Source organism: Oncorhynchus gorbuscha, linkage group LG10 (genome assembly GCF_021184085.1).
Source record: "Oncorhynchus gorbuscha isolate QuinsamMale2020 ecotype Even-year linkage group LG10, OgorEven_v1.0, whole genome shotgun sequence".
Lineage (NCBI taxonomy): Eukaryota > Metazoa > Chordata > Actinopteri > Salmoniformes > Salmonidae > Oncorhynchus > Oncorhynchus gorbuscha.
Window position 1 is genome coordinate 66,889,350 of NC_060182.1, and position 18,625 is coordinate 66,907,974.

General features: G+C 42.2%; 2 protein-coding genes across 4 annotated transcripts; both read left to right on the plus strand.

The window, feature by feature from the left end:
- Positions 1–2,955: 2,955 nt before the first annotated feature.
- Positions 2,956–4,276, plus strand: LOC124045241 (oligodendrocyte transcription factor 3-like). The gene has a single exon (XM_046364518.1). The coding sequence runs from the start codon at positions 3,346–3,348 to the stop codon at positions 4,114–4,116; it is 771 nt and encodes a 256-aa protein (XP_046220474.1). The 5' UTR covers positions 2,956–3,345; the 3' UTR covers positions 4,117–4,276.
- A 4,083-nt stretch (positions 4,277–8,359) lies between these two features.
- Positions 8,360–18,325, plus strand: LOC124046383 (BSD domain-containing protein 1-like). Of its 3 annotated transcripts, none has more exons than XM_046366702.1 (11): positions 8,360–8,456; positions 12,939–13,002; positions 13,231–13,347; positions 13,476–13,643; positions 14,114–14,168; positions 15,037–15,152; positions 15,310–15,378; positions 15,894–15,978; positions 16,078–16,569; positions 16,704–16,807; positions 16,928–18,325. In XM_046366702.1, exons 1-11 carry the CDS (start codon positions 8,395–8,397, stop codon positions 16,952–16,954), a joined length of 1,359 nt encoding a protein of 452 aa, XP_046222658.1. In that variant the 5' UTR covers positions 8,360–8,394; the 3' UTR covers positions 16,955–18,325. The 3 variants fall into 3 exon arrangements, with proteins under 3 accessions (XP_046222658.1, XP_046222660.1, XP_046222659.1); XM_046366704.1 differs by lacking the exon at positions 8,360–8,456 and adding an exon at positions 11,964–12,055; XM_046366703.1 differs by lacking the exon at positions 8,360–8,456 and adding an exon at positions 12,767–12,822.
- Positions 18,326–18,625: the final 300 nt, after the last annotated feature.

Consider the following 18,625-nt stretch of genomic DNA (forward strand, 5'->3'; position numbering starts at 1 on the left):
AAGCTTCTAAAGCCATAACATAATTTTCTAGAATTTTCCTAGCTGTTTAAAGGCACAGTCGACTTAGTGTATGTAAACTTCTGACCCACTGGAATTGTGATACAGTGAATTATAAGTGAAATAATCTGTCTGTAAACAATTGTTGGGAAAATGACTTGTGCCATGCACAAAGTAGATGTCCTAACCGACTTGCAAAAACTATAGTTTGTTCACAAGAAATTTGTGGAGTGGCTGAAAAACAAATTTTGACTCTAACCTAAGTGTATGTAAACTTCCGACTTCAAATGTACATAAATATTTAGATTATCTTCAGTCTTTTATATGTCTGTCACATATAACTTCTACATGAACCCTGCGGCAAGTGTCATTATAAGAAAGTGTTATAACCTGTAGTGTGTGAGTAATCAGAGTCAGTGTGAACCAGCACACACAGACACACACACTATGTGTGTTATAGTTATGTTAATGAAGCCTCTGTGGCCAATGCAGAGCCATGGAGGAATAGCCACGCTACGCAGGACCTTAGAAAGTTAACCGGCCCAATCTAAAGGGCTTTACGGTACTGAAGAAGGGCAAGACAATGCATCACCCACTCTTTAGTATCTTTTTAACTACCTCCTCCCCTGTGCAGGGCCCCCTTCCAGTGATAGTGATGTGATTTCGCAGACTGTTTGGGGGCTTAGTCGTATTGAATCTGACCCCATTGTCTTTATCCGTGGTTGAATTCTACCTAGTCTGCCATTAACAACGTTCTTGTCTAGGTTTAAAGCGGCAATCAGCACTAGAACAATAAAGCCTACTCCCCGCCCCTGTTTCTGTAAAAAAAGGTGATGCATGGGGCTGGAGAAATGTAACCACTCTCAAATTCATAGACAGAACTATGGATGCAAGGACGGACCATCCATGATATCAACATTATAGTTTTAACCAAAACTATTTTGAGGCTATATAGGGTTTATTTACATTTACTTTGTTTACAAACATTTGAGTAAAAAAAGCTTATGCAGTATTTTGGGTGCTGATGGGGTACGACAGTGGAACTAAGCTCATAAGGCATTTCTAAGTTATATTCTTCAAGAATCAATGGGTATCAGTGGAGGCTCCTCAGAGGAGGAAGGGTAGGACCATCCTCCTCAGTGAATTTCATAAAAAATAAATATAGTGAAATGTAAAAAATGTTATCCTTTTAGATAAAACAATACTAAATATATTATTGTCAAATAATTGATTAAAACACACTGTTTTGCAATGAATGTCTATAGTAGCCTCAACAGCACTCTGTGGGGTAGCACCGTGGTGTAGAGGGAGGACCGCTAGTTTCCGTCCTCCTCTGGGCACATTGACTTCAATACAAAACCTAGAAGGCTCATGGCTCTTACCCCCTTCCATAGACTTACACAGTAATTATGACAATTTCCAGACAATGTCCTCCAAGTGGCCTTGCAACATGAACTGATATGTTGCCTATCCAATCCAAGGAACAGAGAATGAATCTAGTACTAAAAGCATAAACTACAGCTAGCTAGCACTGCACTGCATTCATTATTGTGAGTAATTGACTCGAAGAGAGAGAAAGACAATAGTTGAATAGTTTTGAACAAATTGATTTATTCAGAAATGAAGGAGAAGCGAGAGAGGGAGAGCTAGCTATATTTTGTTGTATTGTTTAAAATATTTTTTTAACTTTCACTTAGCTAGTTCAGCCTCAAACACAGACTCAAACAGAGAGGGATGCTATACTAGCTAGCTGGCTATGGCTATCCAACACTGGAACTCACTGGAACTTATCAAGGTAAGCTTTTGGTTTTATTAATTTATAGCCACCAGGGCCTGCCGGTGTAACTGCTAAATTGCTTGCTGCTGACTGTACTGTACATGATTGTAGCAGGTTTACAAACACGTTAGTTTTAGTAGCTATGTTGACTATGATGTTAATATGGTGACAACGATGTAGGCCGAGTGTAGCGTTTGGCAGATATGATAGGTTTGGTTTGTAAAGTTAATTTTGCCTAGTCACAGACAGCTGATGTGTTGTACAATGAAGTCCACAAGTGAAGGGAAAAGGTAAGAGGAGGAGAGTGCGTCGATGCGATTCCCCTCTTTATGTGATCAGGGGTGTATTCATTCTGTTGAAAAACGTTTCTTAAATGGATGAAATGGGGCTAAACGTACGTGAATTTGTCCAATAGAAAATGATTACACCCCAGATCAGATCATTGAATGTGTCACTGTCTGTCACCGTGATTACTCAAATTTCTCTCGACCTGTGCACCTACATTGTAAACATTCATTCATAGGCTAAGTTGTTGCAACCTCATGATGAGTGTAGGAACAATTTGAGTATCATGTAGTAGCCTAAACCTATCAATGTTACATTGAGCTGGATGAATTGAATATGAATAACAGTCATCCAATATGCTCCAATATGCTCATAGAATAAATAATCATCCTCCCTCATCTTAAACGGCACCGACCGCCACTGATTGGTACACATGATTCATTTATAAGTACAAAAATGGTTGTAGCAACTGCTGATTGCCCCACATACAGGGTTCCATATCAAAGTGTATTAAACATGCCAATGTCAAGATCACTATTCTCAAGGCAGTACCAAATATTTATTATTACTGAACTGGCAGCACATGTATTGAAATTATTACTATATTATGCATCACTTTGGTGATTTTTTTTACATTTAATTTTGCACATTGTTTATCACACCATAACCCTTATGGTTAACGTCTTTACATACTTGCAAATTTAGACCAATGATGAAAAACTCTGTCCTTTATATCTTCACATGTACATGTGAATCTTCACTGATGAACTGTGAGGTGCCTTGTGTTAACTAAACAGTGTTTTGTATGTCTTAACACATACGTGTGAACCCAGGCCTGCTCTAGTTAATGTGTGGTGATTATGGAGAGTTAAATGTGGGTGTAGCGAGGTGGGGTGGTAAGGCTGGGCTCTGAGGAGTGAAAGTGTGTCCCTTCTGCAATTGGCTGCGAGTCTAAATGTTTCATTATGCGTCTCATTGTTCCTTTGTTGGGACGGGGGTATAAATGCACCCCTGTAGAGCTGCAGGAGGACAGACCGCTGACGAGGACCAGACATAGCACATCTCCTGCCTTCGCCTGCTGCATCTTGCTATCTACTGAGCTCTGACAGAAGTACGAGTGAGAGAGCATTGGCCCTCAGCGAGCGGTGGGTGGAAAAAAAGAGTGAAACATTTTTCAAGAACCTTTTACCAAAGGCTTTGGCTCTAACCTCAGCTGCTTTGGGGATTTAGTTGTCTTTTCTACTTTCGTGTATAACGTTTATTTTTTAATTTATTCAACGGCTGAGATGGATTCTGACGCTGGCTCCAACTCCAGCCGCTCCTCATCTCCAGACCTGGTGGTAGATGACTCCATGGGCAGCTTCTTCTCCAACAAGATGTTTCAGGCCTACTGCCAGGAGGAGGGGGCAGCCAGGGTTGCCGGCCAGGGCAGGGCTGACCGCTGTGCTGGGGGAGGCAAGAGCAAGACCCGGGCTGACCTCAAAGAGGGTGACGATGTGCAAGACCTTAGGCTGAAGGTGAATGGCAGAGAGAGGAAGAGGATGCATGACCTGAACCAGGCATTAGATGGCCTGAGAGAGGTCATGCCCTACGCTCAGGGGCCCTCTGTTCGCAAGCTCTCAAAGATCTCCACCCTGCTGCTGGCCCGTAACTATATCCTCATGTTGTCCAGCTCTCTGGAGGAGATGAAAAAGCTGGTTGGGGATGTGTACGGAGGCAGTGGTGCCCAGAGTCGCACCAGCCACCCACGGATCACCCTTCCGGCCCCCACAGCCCATCTCCCACTGCACCCCTTGGCCCAGAACCTGCACTCCCTGGTTGGCAGCACGGCCTCAGCTCTCCACCACCCCTCGCCTCCCCCTGCTCCAGCCCCACACTCACCGCCCTCTGCAAGCTACATGGGCTTCCACCATGCACCGGTACAGAGCCTGCTGAAGGACCCTCTCCACCTAGCCAGCTCCTACAGGCACTTCCCTGGAATGCCCTGCCCCTGCTCGCTCTGCCAGCCTCTACCAACCACCACATCCACCCTGCACAGCTTTTCCATGGGCAAGTGAGCAGGCAACACACAGGACTGAAGTTGAGGCCCAACCCAGGACAAAGTAGCTCACTGCCAGTGGACTGAGAAAAATCGTTGGTTTAACTGTAAAAAAAACCACTGGTAGCCTCAGGACCTGTACATATTTTGTATATAGTGTATCTTTTATTGAGTATGCCGCTGCTATTTTTCCAATTGACATGCCTTGTTTATATTGAAAGGATTTAAAATGCACACACAGGGACCATTTCATACTGTTGTTCTTTGAACTAACAGCAAGAATAGCTGCTATGGCTATTCAATATCAGTGTTACTGAAACAAATGACAAAGATGGAAAGTACTGTGTCCTTCTGTGCAGGTGTCCTATTTTCCTAAATTAAACTTTTGATATAAAAAAACCCCAAAATGTTCTGCTGTTTTACTTGAGACAGTCCATTTACATTCGAAATGTAACCCTATTAACATCTACTTACATTTTATTTGCATCAGACTATTGTGTTTTTGAGCATGTCGTTCATGTTTTTAATTTTCAAATTGGCTACGTAGCACTACAATAGTAAAACATAACTATATTATATTTCCCATTGCTGTGCACTGTATTTTAGGGTCTCTCCATGGTAGACCCAGGAGGGTGTAGTAGTTAGCAATGCTGAGCAGGGGAGTTGGGCATAGAGTAGAGAGGGTGTTGGTTGCTAACCAGCCTAGAGAGGAGAGGCCTACCCCTGAGCTAAAGAGAGACAGAAGGGCCAGACAATGCAGCTCTGCAGAGGGAGGTTGAATGTGGCACTCTGAGCTCTGGGATCATCCATCTTCACTTCAACAGGGTGTGGGAGATGAAAGGGCAAGCGCGGGCGCCAGGATGGCGACTCACTTTTGTCTGGTGCAGGCGGGGGACAGGACTGTGGCCTTCTCATCTGTGGGCCAGAGGATTTGTCACTGTCCCTTAAGGACATGGCTGTGTTCATACCTAGGACACATCTGAATAATGCAAGTAAATATGGGTCATTTTTACATAGGATGTTTAAACATAAGAATACACACCAAGTCTCATTGGGAGATAATAGTTTATATGGCATTATTGTGACTTCAACTTTTTTATTATTTAAACCAACAAATCAAAACAGATATTTAAAGATAAAAATATATCTTCATGAAACCAATTATATTAAAAAAGGATAGTCAATGATTCACTAGCTTTACCAAACACTCCAGAACAATGACATATGTGGGATGGAAGCCACAGCCATGTATTCACTCAAACCCCCAACAATGACTCACCCTCACTTAGCAACAAGTCAAGCGTGTAAAATACATGCTTATCCTCCCATGGCTGATGGATGAGGTGGAGATCAGGGGAGAAATTAAGAGAGGTAACTCCTCAGTCCCCCTTCAAGCCCCTCCTCCATGAGAGCTCTGAATAGAACTGGACAATAGCTGTGCATGGGACACAAAGACCGGGTGAGGCCAAGCTCTCGTGCCTGGGACACAGGCCCCTTCCATTCAATCTACATTTCATCATGGTAACAAGCGCCGTTGGGCCAAAAGGCCTGACACCTCGCCTGCCACAAAGGCGGTTAGCTCTAATTTATGGGGCTATTGACACTGTAAAGAGCCCCTGTCAGTACTCTGGGACTGTCAGCTGTGGGACGTCCCAGTGGGGGGAGGCAGCTGCCAGCCCAACCAAGGGAGGGGCCTTCTGTGGTGGGGACGGACGCTCCGGCATCACCTGGTCCCTGGTCCCCTGACACTGGTACCCTGAGTCCTTCCACTATCCCCCCCCCCCTGAATTTTGGGCATAGGTGGAATTGGGAAGCAGAACACATTGTTCGGATTAGTGGGATTGGCCTCCCTTTGCTGATAATTAGGGACACTTACTTGTGCAAAGCTGGTGTTTTTGTGTTGCTAGCTGATGGTGTTAACCCACGAAGCAGCAGCAGGATGGAGAAGGTGTGGGTGTGTGGGTGTATAGTGGATATGCATCTTAAATCATACAGTGCCTTTCAGCCATTATGGCCAGCCACTGTTGTCCTCATAGTGCTTTTATGTGCTGTCTAAAGTATGTATGTTAGAAGCATATGCTGTGAATAGGCTACCGTGTTTCGGAAATTCCACATTAAACACATAAAACATAGGATGTGTGAAGTAAAAAGGGCTTTTAATGTGAAGGTTTTATCATGCTGAATGTAGGCATGGTTCATGATACAGGCTTATTTCTACATTACCATGAACAGCTGATGAACAGCGAGGCTTGACAATATTTTGGGACTTATCCATTAAAAATGACAAAACATAAACATGAGGGTTAAAAACATGCAAAAATTCAACAGATTTTTCAGTAGCAAGAAAAGTACCTGATAGTAGCTAGGTTTCCATCCAATTGGTGACAGATTTTCATGCAAATATTCTAAATTCTGCATAAAACAAAATGCGCATTTTCCCACCAGAGATGTGTTTCCATCAAATTGACTTGTTGCGCATAAAAGGCTGTGCGTGAAAATTACTTTTGCAGTTACATTTTTTGCGTTACAGTATATAGCGAATGTGCCCACTCTGGTCTTGGCACGTGTGCTCTACCCAACAGTTTGCAGATGCGGGTATACAGTAGTCTACATTATGAGATTATTATGGACAAAAGAGTGAGATTATTTTATTTGTCAAACGGCAGCCAAGAATCAATCATCATGACCCTCGATATTTATTGGAAAGGAGCATAAGCTCATCACCTTGCACTTTCACCACCTTGTGAAGTCATCATTTATTTAATCTGTTGCCTAATAGACTGTATGCCTTCCTGAGTCGAAGTAGAAGGACCACGCACCATGTCAACGCCTTCGATATGATGGTTCTCATATCAATATTTGCACATAAAGGCATTTCCACAGCCATTTCTCACGTTCATACATTTTACCAACACAGAACAATCCCACCTTGTCTAGCATATTTTCTTTTGTCCACATTTGAAAATGTACAGTACCGACAGATTTGCTCTTTCCATCAGGCCTGTCGTGACATTTTACTCTAATAAAAAGGTTGGATGGAACATCGGAGAAAAGAAAAGCCTCAAACTGAGTGGAGAGTAAAGACTGCATAGTCAGGATTTCCACTGCTATATACAGTAGCCGTGATCATGCTAGCTAGCGGCACCACCCCATAGAGACAGATGGATGAGTTAACAGTTAACGGGAGGAAATGCTAATCAATAGAAGGGTGTGTGATACCCTGGGCTCAGCAGTAGACAGGATCGACAGTTAATTAGGGAACTGAAGGAGACAATTAAGGGGATTGAGAGTCTGGACAGAGGAGGCATATTGCAGAACATACGCACACATTGTACTTCGTCTGGGTACAGGGGATCTTCAATTAAGGGAGAGCACTCCACCAGAAGCTTGCAGACTGACCTTTTTACTATCAGCTCAGTAAAGTCTGGCTCCCCTTCACCCTGCATACTGATGAGTGGGAAACACAGCTGGGATAGGGTCAACACACACACACAGGCCTGGGAATTTGTGTAGACCCGTTAAAGTTTGAGTAACATACGGGCAGATTAAATTTGAATGCTAATCATGTGGCTAAGTGAGTTAATGATCTACCTACAACAAAATATGAGTTATCAGACGTCCTGTCTCTAGGTGAGACAGTGCTATTGACTGGCAGGCCACACTTTACCTAATTTATCATATTGAACAAGCTCAAACTAGTTCAAAATGATAGCCTATAGACCATGAACATCAGAAACCATAAAAATGTATTTGCATCTCATTAACATGAGTGATACAACCTTTGCAAGGGCATAATTAGCCAAATATGCAAACCTAACCAACTGTCTGGCTCAGCCCTAGCCAATTACCTAAACTCCTCCACGGAGTTGAGCGCAGACTAGAGTTTGACTCCTCTATGTGTCAATACTTCAAAAATGTAAATTCTTACCCTTACCATGTAGCTATTTGTCCTCTGTTTTTGCGAGCCTTTCTTTGTTGCTGAAATGCTTACTTTTTATTAAACGTTAATCAAATACAACCACTAAGTGTGACCTCATTGCTGTTCCTCTAAGATAGATGGCAACTAAGTGTGAATGCGCATGTGCCAATTGAAACAGTCGGTGGTGGTTGTATTTGAGTAACATTTTATTTTAAAATGACTGCGTCCAGAATACCATAGTGGACTGCAGTGACTGCACTTTTACTGCAGTTTCAAAACTGCAATCTTTTTTCATAAGGGTCATAAAGTTAATGATTATGCTTTTTTTGATATCGCTGCCACAGAGAATCTGAATACTGAAGAGTATTTCTGTCTGTTATGAAATCCATACGGATTTCAGCATACAAAAAAAGGCACGCAACAACAGAAGACAAACACAGGTACACAGTAAGGGTTTAAGAATTATTATTTTAAAGTATCGACAGACACATAGCATTTCGAAGGAGTCAGAGGTTCATTTAAAAAAACTCTAGTCTGCGCTCAACTCCGTGGAGGAGCTCAGCCCTAAAGGCTTATTCTGAAATCTTTGTTTGTCTTTCATTTTAGCTGGCCTTAACAATAAACACAAGTGGGTGCAAGGTTGGGGTTCAATTATGATATATTCTTAAGCAGAATTTGAATACAATGTTAGATTTAGTTTTCCCCTTATGAGAAAACATTGAAGTCAGAGTGCAGTATGCTGCAAATACTGCTTCCAAAAAAACAAAGAAATATTAGTGCAGTTACACAGTTACAATGCAGTATAATTGAAGTTATTCTGCAATTACTGCGTCCAAAATACCACAGTGGACTGCAGTGACTGCACTTTACTGCAGTTTCAAAACTGCAATCTTTTTCATAGGGGTTATAAAGGTAATGGTTATGCTTTTTTGATATTTTGCTGCCACAGAGAATCTGAATACTGAAGAGTATTTCTGTCTGTTATGAAGCCATTTTGTGGGGAAAAACTCATTCTGATTGGCTGGGCCTGGCTCCCCAGTGGGTGGGCCTATGCCCTCCCAGGCCCACCCATTGCTGCGCCCCTGCCCAGTCATGTCAAATCCATAAATTAGGGCCTAATTTATTTATTTCAATTGACTAATTTCCTCATAGGAACTGTATTTCAGTAAAATCGTTGAAATTGTTGCATGTTGCGTTTATATTTTCGTTCAGTATAAAAGCATTGCATGAATCTATCATCGTATTTGCAGGTCCGAGAAATGTCATGCAATTCTACATAAATTTACATATTAGCAAGATATTTTTTTATATCACACAAATTGACAAAATTACAGGCTGAGAATGGACAGAGAGATATGTGTGTGTTCTCCAATGCCAAATCAGTGTGTCTTGATAGCAATGAAACTGTCCCTGTTTGCAAATAATTTAATCTGAGATGTCATTAGGAATCTGAGCATGGTACTTTCAAAGGTTAGGCCTACCTTTCCACCCCAGACAAAGGTTAGGCCTACCTTTCCACCCCAGACAAAGGTTAGGCCTACCTTTCCACCCCAGACAAAGGTTAGGCCTACCTTTCCACCCCAGACAAAGTAGGCCTACAGATGCAGAACATTTTAAGCTTCAACTGCTGGCTACTCTTCTTCTGTGGCTTAACACAATGAGAGAAGGCCACAAATGTTTCCCTAAAAGCTGTCTGGGTTTAAACATCTTTTATTATACAGAACGTGAAAAGCTTTATCAATAGATAGTGACATAATTAGATTACTTCCCAAGCAAAGTACAGCAAAGTTGTCTCCTCGGCTATAGAAGGTTGTAGCTCAGCCTCTGAATGTCAGAGGAACTAAACAATGACATCCCATATCGATCATCGGAGACATGTTTTTCCCAGGTATTTTACAGCTTGTTTCTAGCATACAGCACTGTGGACCAAAGCGCCATTATAAATCACTTTATATAATCAGATCAGTTTTATTTTCTTCAAAATCTTAATCTAACAAGGGGTAGGCCTGTTTTTTTGTTGCCATTTCTTTAATAACAAGTAGGCCTATGGCATACCTTCTCATAACACCTAAATTAGAGTCTTGGTTTTAATTTAACAGCCCTTCACTGACATAATAATGGGTCGTTCGTGAACGAACTGCCCTTTTTGAACTGAGCTCAAAACAAGGTTTTTCTGTAGATCATTTCCAAAACAATTCTTGAGAGAGGATGAATCCTCAATGCAGAAACAATAGATAGTGGGGAGAGCGTATCAATCTGGTCCACTCTAATTTGTCCAGTGTTAAAAAAAAAGAAAATGTGCAGGCCATCTAAAAATTAGGACAGGTAAACATTTATTTGATTAAGCATTTTCAATTCTGACAATGGTAGCCTACCTTTTGGACTTTACATTTGAGATTTGCAATGTTTTTCATGGTTCTAAGTAAACTTTTAAGCATTTTCAATGTAGAGAAATTTGTGAGCAAAATGTGCCTGCTCTTTTACATGAACAGAGCCCAATGAGCCAGCTCACTGAAAAGACACGGAATGCCCATCACTACACTGACATGGAGGCAGGCTATTTAAAGAGTGCATGGTGGGTGGAGGAATTGACCGACAAATCTAGGGATATAGTACCCTATTGCCTACCTCGTATTTCTTAAGTAGGAAGAAAGCCCTCTTCCTACTTAAGCCCTCTTCTTAGTAAAGTCAAATTAAATTTAAGAAGTTGAAATGAACTATGCCTACTCGAATTTGCCTACTTTCAGGACCATGGTCTATTAATTTCCGATTGATTGTGCCATGGCTGTTGCCTCAAGTTTCAGCACCACAATGTGGCTTATTGTGAGGTCAATAACTCTGATAAATAGGCCTACATCATGGTCAAGAAACATATCATAATAAAACATATTTTAGTAGGTAGCACGCTACCTCCGGTTCTCCTCATTATCATGCTCTCCTCCTCAAACAGAACAGAACAGAACATAGGCTATAGGCTAGTCTGCATGCAAGACAGTGGCAACCTGTCATTCAGGACAGGTGGTCTGTTTTGAGCCCCACATTTTTAGCTAAATGTGTGAGCACAGCACAAGGTGAGTCCAAAAATGTATTGTATGCTACTGCATAAATTATGTAATATATTTAGTCTATTTACCCCTCTCAATTTTGCCTACTGTTCTGACTTTGTGGTGCACATGTAGCCTATAACCTGTTTTAGAGAAATGTAATCATTAAATAATTTCGCTGCCAGACAAGGCTCCACTCCAGATGTTGGGACAGCTTTATGTAGGTTTGTGGGCACAATTTGTCACTGTTATAGCGCAATTAATGTATTGTTTTGTGTAGTGGCTTTGCTACTAGACACTTCTTTTTTTGCCCCACCAAGATTTACATGCTAAAATCGCTCCTGGTGCAAGTTAGTGCATTTTTTTTGGAATAGGCCTAATGAAACAGTGGTTCCCAAACTTTTTCACTCAGGCCCTCCTTCCAGTATTGGGGAACAGTTTGCTGTTTTAAAGCTAATTTTCTTGCAACTCTATACATTTTGCCATGTCTCGTAATGTTTGAGTCACTCAAATATCACAACAAAATCTATGGGCTAAAAAACATTAGCTGACATGGGCTAGTTGATCTGGACATTTCTGACCAAGTAAATAGCTCTCTAAGTTACGCAATGACTGACATGACAAGATAAAAACTGATGATGCACTACCCAATTTCGAAATTGCACCTTGTGCATTCTTCTATCAACTTTCAAGAGTAAATTGAAAGCTCCCCCATTTTCCTCCAGGTACTCATTATGTAAATATTGACCCATCCCTAACCATGATCCTTTGCAGACACAGACATAGCCCTAAAAAATTGCCCAAAGAGCTAATAATGAATTTGGAAAATAATAATGTATTTTACACGAGCTATCTACCCTAAAGCTGTATTTAGTAGAAGCAGATACAAACTGAAAAGTCTCTCTTTTTTAGAGGGACAAGCTTATTCCTAATTCAGCAGGGTCAGAGTTCAGTAAATGCCGGTGATGTCGTCATGGTCTGAAGATGGCTGAAGGGTGAGTGAGAAGTCGCAATATAGTTTTTGTTTGAAAAATTAACCATCGTATTATAATCACACTTTTGGCATGTTTTTTTTCATATAAGATGTTGCTTCCTTCATATTTAGTTCTTGCTACGTTCACCCATTTCAAAACGTTCTGTCTGTTCTCGAGGCAATGTGAGGAAATCCGTCTGTGTTTGTTTACCAAAATATTGCACCAGCTGGTTAGCTCGATGGCTAACGTTAGGCGGCTAGCTAGCAGTGACGAACAGACTGGTTGCTGCCTAGTCGCAGAGACAGATATATTAATCGCGTGACAAATGTAATTTGGTCGATTATTACTACCTCCTGTTGTATTTATTAAAGGTGATAAAATACAGTTCCATGGTTCCCACCGTAACTAACTTTGTTAGCATGACAGCTAACTAGATAGGCTAGTTGCTGTACACATCTAATGCACATTCACTGGGGTGTATTCATAACCTCTTGCAACTGAAAACGGAACAAAACGGGGAGGGACCTACCTACATTTGTCCGAGAGAAACAGTGGACATACACTCCTCTGACAGCAATCTAGCCAGTTTAGCTGACTGGCTAGCCAACACATGAGGTGTATTCATTACGCCAATTATGCAACAAACAGTTTACACCAAACTGAAAACGTTTTACAACAGAAACAGCGTAATGAATACACCCCAGGTGTTGGCTAGCCAGTCAGCTAAACTGGCTAGATTGCTGTCAGATGAGTGTATGCACACTGTTACTCTCCTGTCTGGCCAGATTGTAGGTAACGTTAGCTAGGCCATTAACATAGTTAAGTATCTAAATTGCAAGATATGTATTGCATGACATTGCCCTGTTGATCCATTAAGTCTCATCACCATGTCTCTCGACTCCAGGGAAGGCTGCGAAGGCTGGTGGGGAGGCTGGCTTCACCAAAGCTTCCAGGCTGTCAAAGATAAGGTAGGCATCCATGCTAGCCTGCACAGATAATCAAGTTCTCTCTCCTTCTGATGCATAATAAGCTACAAAATAAACTCGCTGGCTATTTTGTTATGTGCTATTTATCAAGTAGGCAAATTCAGTGTTTTCTACATGACTCATGATAAAACATAAAAGTCCATGAATATCCTTGTGACATCTTACCTTATTTGGACTTGCCAATGTAACTCCAACATTTTGTTTTTACAGTCATCTGAGGCGTATGAGTTTATAAAGCGTGACCTGACAGAGTTCTCCAACGTAGTGCAACATGATACTGCGTGCTCCATCGTCGCCACAGCAAGTGCTGTTAGAAGCAAACTAGCGGTAGGCCATATGGTTCTTTACTATGGGTCACAGTGACCCATATGAGAAAAGCTCATATGCATTGTCACTTGGTTATTTATAGGCATACTTCCCGTCTGACATATGCCACCTGTCCCACTTTGTTTCAGGTGGAGGGCTCCTCTGACACCACAGAGAAGGTGAAGAAGAGTCTGTCCAGTTTCTTAGGCGTGATAACAGACACCCTCGCTCCTCCCCAGGACATGACCATCGACTGTGATGTCATTACGCTAGTGGCAACTCCTGCAGGCACCACAGAGGTGTATGACAGCACCAAGGTGAGGATGTTTAGACTGTGTTTAACTAATCACCGTGACCGTGTCATTGAACTACTTAAGGAAGAGATACTATGCTGTTTTACATTTTACTGCACTTACTGCCAATATACAAGAATGTATCTCAGAAATGTTAACATTGTTAGAGCTTCTCCCCCACCTGTTCAAACATGTACGAGTGGTTAGTCTCAGAAGTGTTACTGAGCTCCACAGCAGAGGGAATGGTTTATCCACAGATTTGTGCTTTAGGCTTCAAGAGATAAATTTTTTTTTGATATCCTAACACGGTCTCTTTGTTGCAATACTAGATACCAGCGTTGTATTCACTAGGAACCAAACGGGCAGGGACCTACCTGAATTTGTCCATTCCAATAGAAACTAGTTTTCAGTGCAAAATACAACTGTTTGGACTAATGATTACATTCCAGAACACATGTTGTCACTTGAGTTACAGTTTGTGTTTTGTTCCCTAGGCTCGTCTCTACAGTCTACAAGCTGACCCTGCTACATACTGCAATGAGCCTGACGGTGAACAGTTCACAACTTTCTTTTCCATCTGTTTCTTCACTCTTCTGATTATATTCAAGAAAAGGTCATGTGCCATGTAATGTCACTAACCAGGCTTCAGTGCCCTCAAAACATAAAAAAAGCCTACAGAATTGCAATGACAAGGGACTAAAGGCCCTGTGTAAATGTTTAGTCTGGAAGTCATGATGGATTCTCTTGGTAACTTTGGGGCGGCAGGGTAGCCTAGTGGTTCGAGCGTTGGACTAGTAACCGGAAGGTTGCAAGTTCAAACCCCCGAGCTGACAAGGTACAAATCTGTCGTTCTGCCCCTGAACAGGCAGTTAACCCACTGTTCCTAGGCCGTCATTGAAAATAAGAATTTGTTCTTAACTGACTTGCCTGGTTAAATAAAGGTAAAATAAAATAAAAGGGAATGAAAATAAATGTTCCGGGCAGGGTCCCATTCAGACAGACAACTCTTGCAACAAATCACAAGTTTGGATAGGCGGTGACGTAAGAAACCGGATGTCCTAATTCCTTCCATTCCTCTTACCAAACTAATGTTGTCAAAGGGCTCTATTCAATCTGAGAGACAATTAAATGTCTTAAAATGCACTCCAATAATCCAAGCCTGCAAGCACTCTTGGTTGATTTTTCTGAAGCAAATGTTGAGTGTGTTCAATTTCTGTGTAGTGGGCATTAAAATCAGGTTTATGGATTTGGCCTACCCATTAACCATGGTCAAAATTAACTCTTATTACAGTGAATACAAATAACTTGTCAGGACAAGACTTGGGAAGTTTGGACTTCTTATTTTCATGCGGTTAAGCTGTCAAACATTGTAGTGTCTTGGGTGTGCTTTAAATGTGTGGCCTGTGTGTTGTCCTAGGTCCCCTAGAGAAATTTGATGCGTGGCTCTCCAGCTTCAGTCTGGAGGAGAGGAAAGGAGAGATCTCTGACCTCCTGGTCAACAGCCCCTCCATCAGGGCCCTTTACACCAAAATGGTACACTTATCTAAACCCTCCTGTTAAAAGGTCTTATCATAGAAACACTAGAGCTTAACATTATATACCACGTTAATAGAATGTAAGTGAATTATTCTTGTTCCTAACAATACAAAATCTGGGTGTAAAGTAGCATATTATGCATTTTCATCCCTAGGTGCCAGCAGCTGTAGCCCATTCTGAATTCTGGCAGCGGTATTTCTACAAAGTCTTTCAGTTATACCAGGTAATTCCCACTTTTGTTACTGGCATGGATAGCTCTTGTGAACTGTCATGCACCCCTTCTATCACGTTAGAAAGTAAACTCTTCCCTCTGCTGGACAGTTTTGGAGAGGGGCCTCAGAGCTCTGGTAGGTTAGTAAAGACTCTGGGAAACATTGAGATTGTGAAAGCTAATCTCAGCACCCAGAGCCAAATCTGCTACTCGATTTGGGTTCAGATGCTTTCCAATGTTTCTTAACAAAGTCCACACCCTCTTCTGCCAAAGCCCGTTCCCAGCCCCTTCCTCTTTTTCTGGAAAGTCCACCTGTGTTTATAATATTTTATGTACTGCATGCTGACAAAATGGAGGTATCTTACAATGTTTTCGATGCAACTATTTCACAGGTAAGTTGTGTGTACTAGATAATTTTCAAATTAAAATACCCATCACCACTTCATAGCACCATCTCCCTGAATACATAAAAACACAATCTGGTACTGTTCTGCTGATGGGTAATAACTATTGTGACTGACCACCAGGAGGAGGCAAGAAGAGTGGCCCTGAAACAGAGAGCAGAGCAGACTACCCACACAGAGGCTCTGGGCTGGGAGGAGGAGGATGAAGGTGTGTTGGATAGTGGATTTCACAATGGTGAAATGTTTTAGATTAGTACAGGTCTGTCTCATGTGACTCACTGTTCTCTCTCCCTTATTTCTACCCCAGATGACTTCCTTGGTGCAACGTCTTCATCTCGCCTAAACTTCACACCCCCATTGGAAGACCCCGCGACCCAGCTGTCCCCACTCACACCAGTCACCATGGCGACGACCCCGCTCAGCCCCATCCCGTCGCCGAGCGGGGAGCACTCCTCTACCCTCTCCCTGAGCAGCGACAGTGGCAGCCTGACTACCCAGGTGGAGTTGAGACCAGCCATGCCACATCCTGCAGTTGTGGAGCTGGCCCAGAAACTCAACAAGGCCAGCCTGGAGGAGAGCGAGCCAGAAGGGCAGCAGGAGGAGGAGAGGGAACAGGGGCAGCCTGAGGTTCAGGTAGAGGCCTCAGCCCAGCCTGAGCCCACAGGGAAAGCTACAGCTGAGAGAGTAACATTCCAGGCTCCTGCCACCAGACCAGAGACAGAGGGGCCCCAGGACCTGAGGGTGTTTGAGCTCAACTCTGACAGTGGGAAGTCTACACCTTCAAACAATGGCAAGAAAGGTAAAAGGACATTCTATTCAGCTATTGATGTGACTGTGATTTGATTGAATAGGTCCTAAGCTGTTTGTGTCGTAGAACAGTGTTAAATGGTCCTATCTGACCCTGTGCCCCCCCCCCTCCCCCAACCCCTGCAGGGTCTAGCACAGATGTCAGTGAGGACTGGGAGAAGGACTTTGACCTGGACATGACAGAAGAGGAGGTGCAGATGGCGCTCTCTAGAGTTGCCGCTGCAGGAGAGGTGGGCTAGGATGTATTTGTCATATTTCTCTTGTTGTATTTCTTCTAACCTCAAACTATAACAAAGGATAACATGCCTTGGAAACAACTGTGTTGAACTAAATGTCATGCTATTTTTCAGCTGGAGGATTGGGAGAACTGGGACTGACGATTGCCGTGCCATAGTGTTTCTATCCCGCAATTAAAGCAAGTTCTTGGCCGACGAACCATCTGCGCCATCTGAACCATGCTTAACATGTTTTAACTCTGTCAACGCCGTCACCATGTCACATTTGTTCGTAGAGGAATGTCTGATGGGTTTGGACCATGTTGCTGAAAGCTCTAGCAGAGCGATGGAAATCCAAGGCAATAAGATTTGTGAAGGCACCATCAGCTTTCAGTTTGTGCGTGTAAGTCTGATGGCTGACGACTCAGTCTTGTTGGTTATTTCTTGGAACAACTTATGACTTAGAGAATGACACTAGTTTAGTTGGTGTTCCATTTGACTAAAGCTATGTAACATATGAGGATAGGTTCCCCACATAAGGGGAGTTGCTGCTCTCTCTGTTCTGAAATGCCACTAAGTACATAGTTGCTAGTAGTTATAAGTGGGGGAGGGGGTGGGGGGGTGGTGGTTATTATTTTACTTCAGGCTGCCAAATAGCCATAAACTATAACGCTGCTTATCACGTTACATAAGATGGAGTTCTTCACATGTGATTTATTGATTGGTGAATATGATTTAAACGTGTGTTTTTTCCCCCCCCTCAAGTGATTTATTAACTTGTTTATCTCTAGCAAGTGAATATTCAAAATATACTTTGGCCTTCATAGAGAGCATTAATTTTGGATTCACTCACAACTCTAGATACATGGCCTTGTCAGACACACTATAGTGCAGAAAAGATATCCAAATGTTTTGTCACACAAGACACTGATCTGAGTCTAAACCCAACTAATCCATGTTCTACGTTTTTGACTTTGTTTTGGTCTTTGTCCTGCTTAGTAATTGATGTGAACATATCTCTTCTGTGACCTCCAGAGGCCATGTCTCCTTTTTATTTCTTGTCTCTGCTCCACTAATGTTCACATCTATTATGCTATCAGGCCTGTTTGTCTATTATTCTGGGTAGGGAGGGGCTCATGTGTTGTCAATCATCAAGAGAAGATCGTTATGATGCAATAAAGAGGTGCCATGGTGCTCGAGTTTTGGGCTTGGATGTCTGAGGGGGATATGGTCTTGTTATGTTATTTTGGATGTAAAATAATAACTGCGTAACAACAGACTGTTGATCCCACAACCTGCTGTGCTTTAGTATGGTATTGACAGACTGCACAACAGCTCTGGAGTTACCAGTGTGCTGGGAGTCGAGGCAGTGAGGGCTTTGTCTGCTTGATTTATGTAATGATACAGTATAGGCTAGCTTCATTCTGCAGTATGGCTTCATGCTATTCTGATATTTTATTGTAATAACTGTTGTCTTCGTCAGTGTAAACAGTGACCAACACAAAGCATAAAGATGTAGTCTACAGATCTCTACAATGACTGCTTTTTATTTGAGTATAATTACTCTGTGCGTTGTTTTGCATGGCAGTGCAATCACATGCATACCGTTCTACAGCAGATGTACCGTTTTAAGTTGTACGTTTCTGGTTACCTGTAGCTTGTTGGAGGAATGACTTAATAATGACTTGATATGTTGCATGTCTCATGTATTTCACTTGACATATATTTGCACTTTAAACACCAGTACGTTTAAAGCTGTTTTTTTAGGCAATTATTTTTCTCTATTTTTCAAATGAGCATTGTCATTAAAAATAGCATAATGCAAATGGTTAG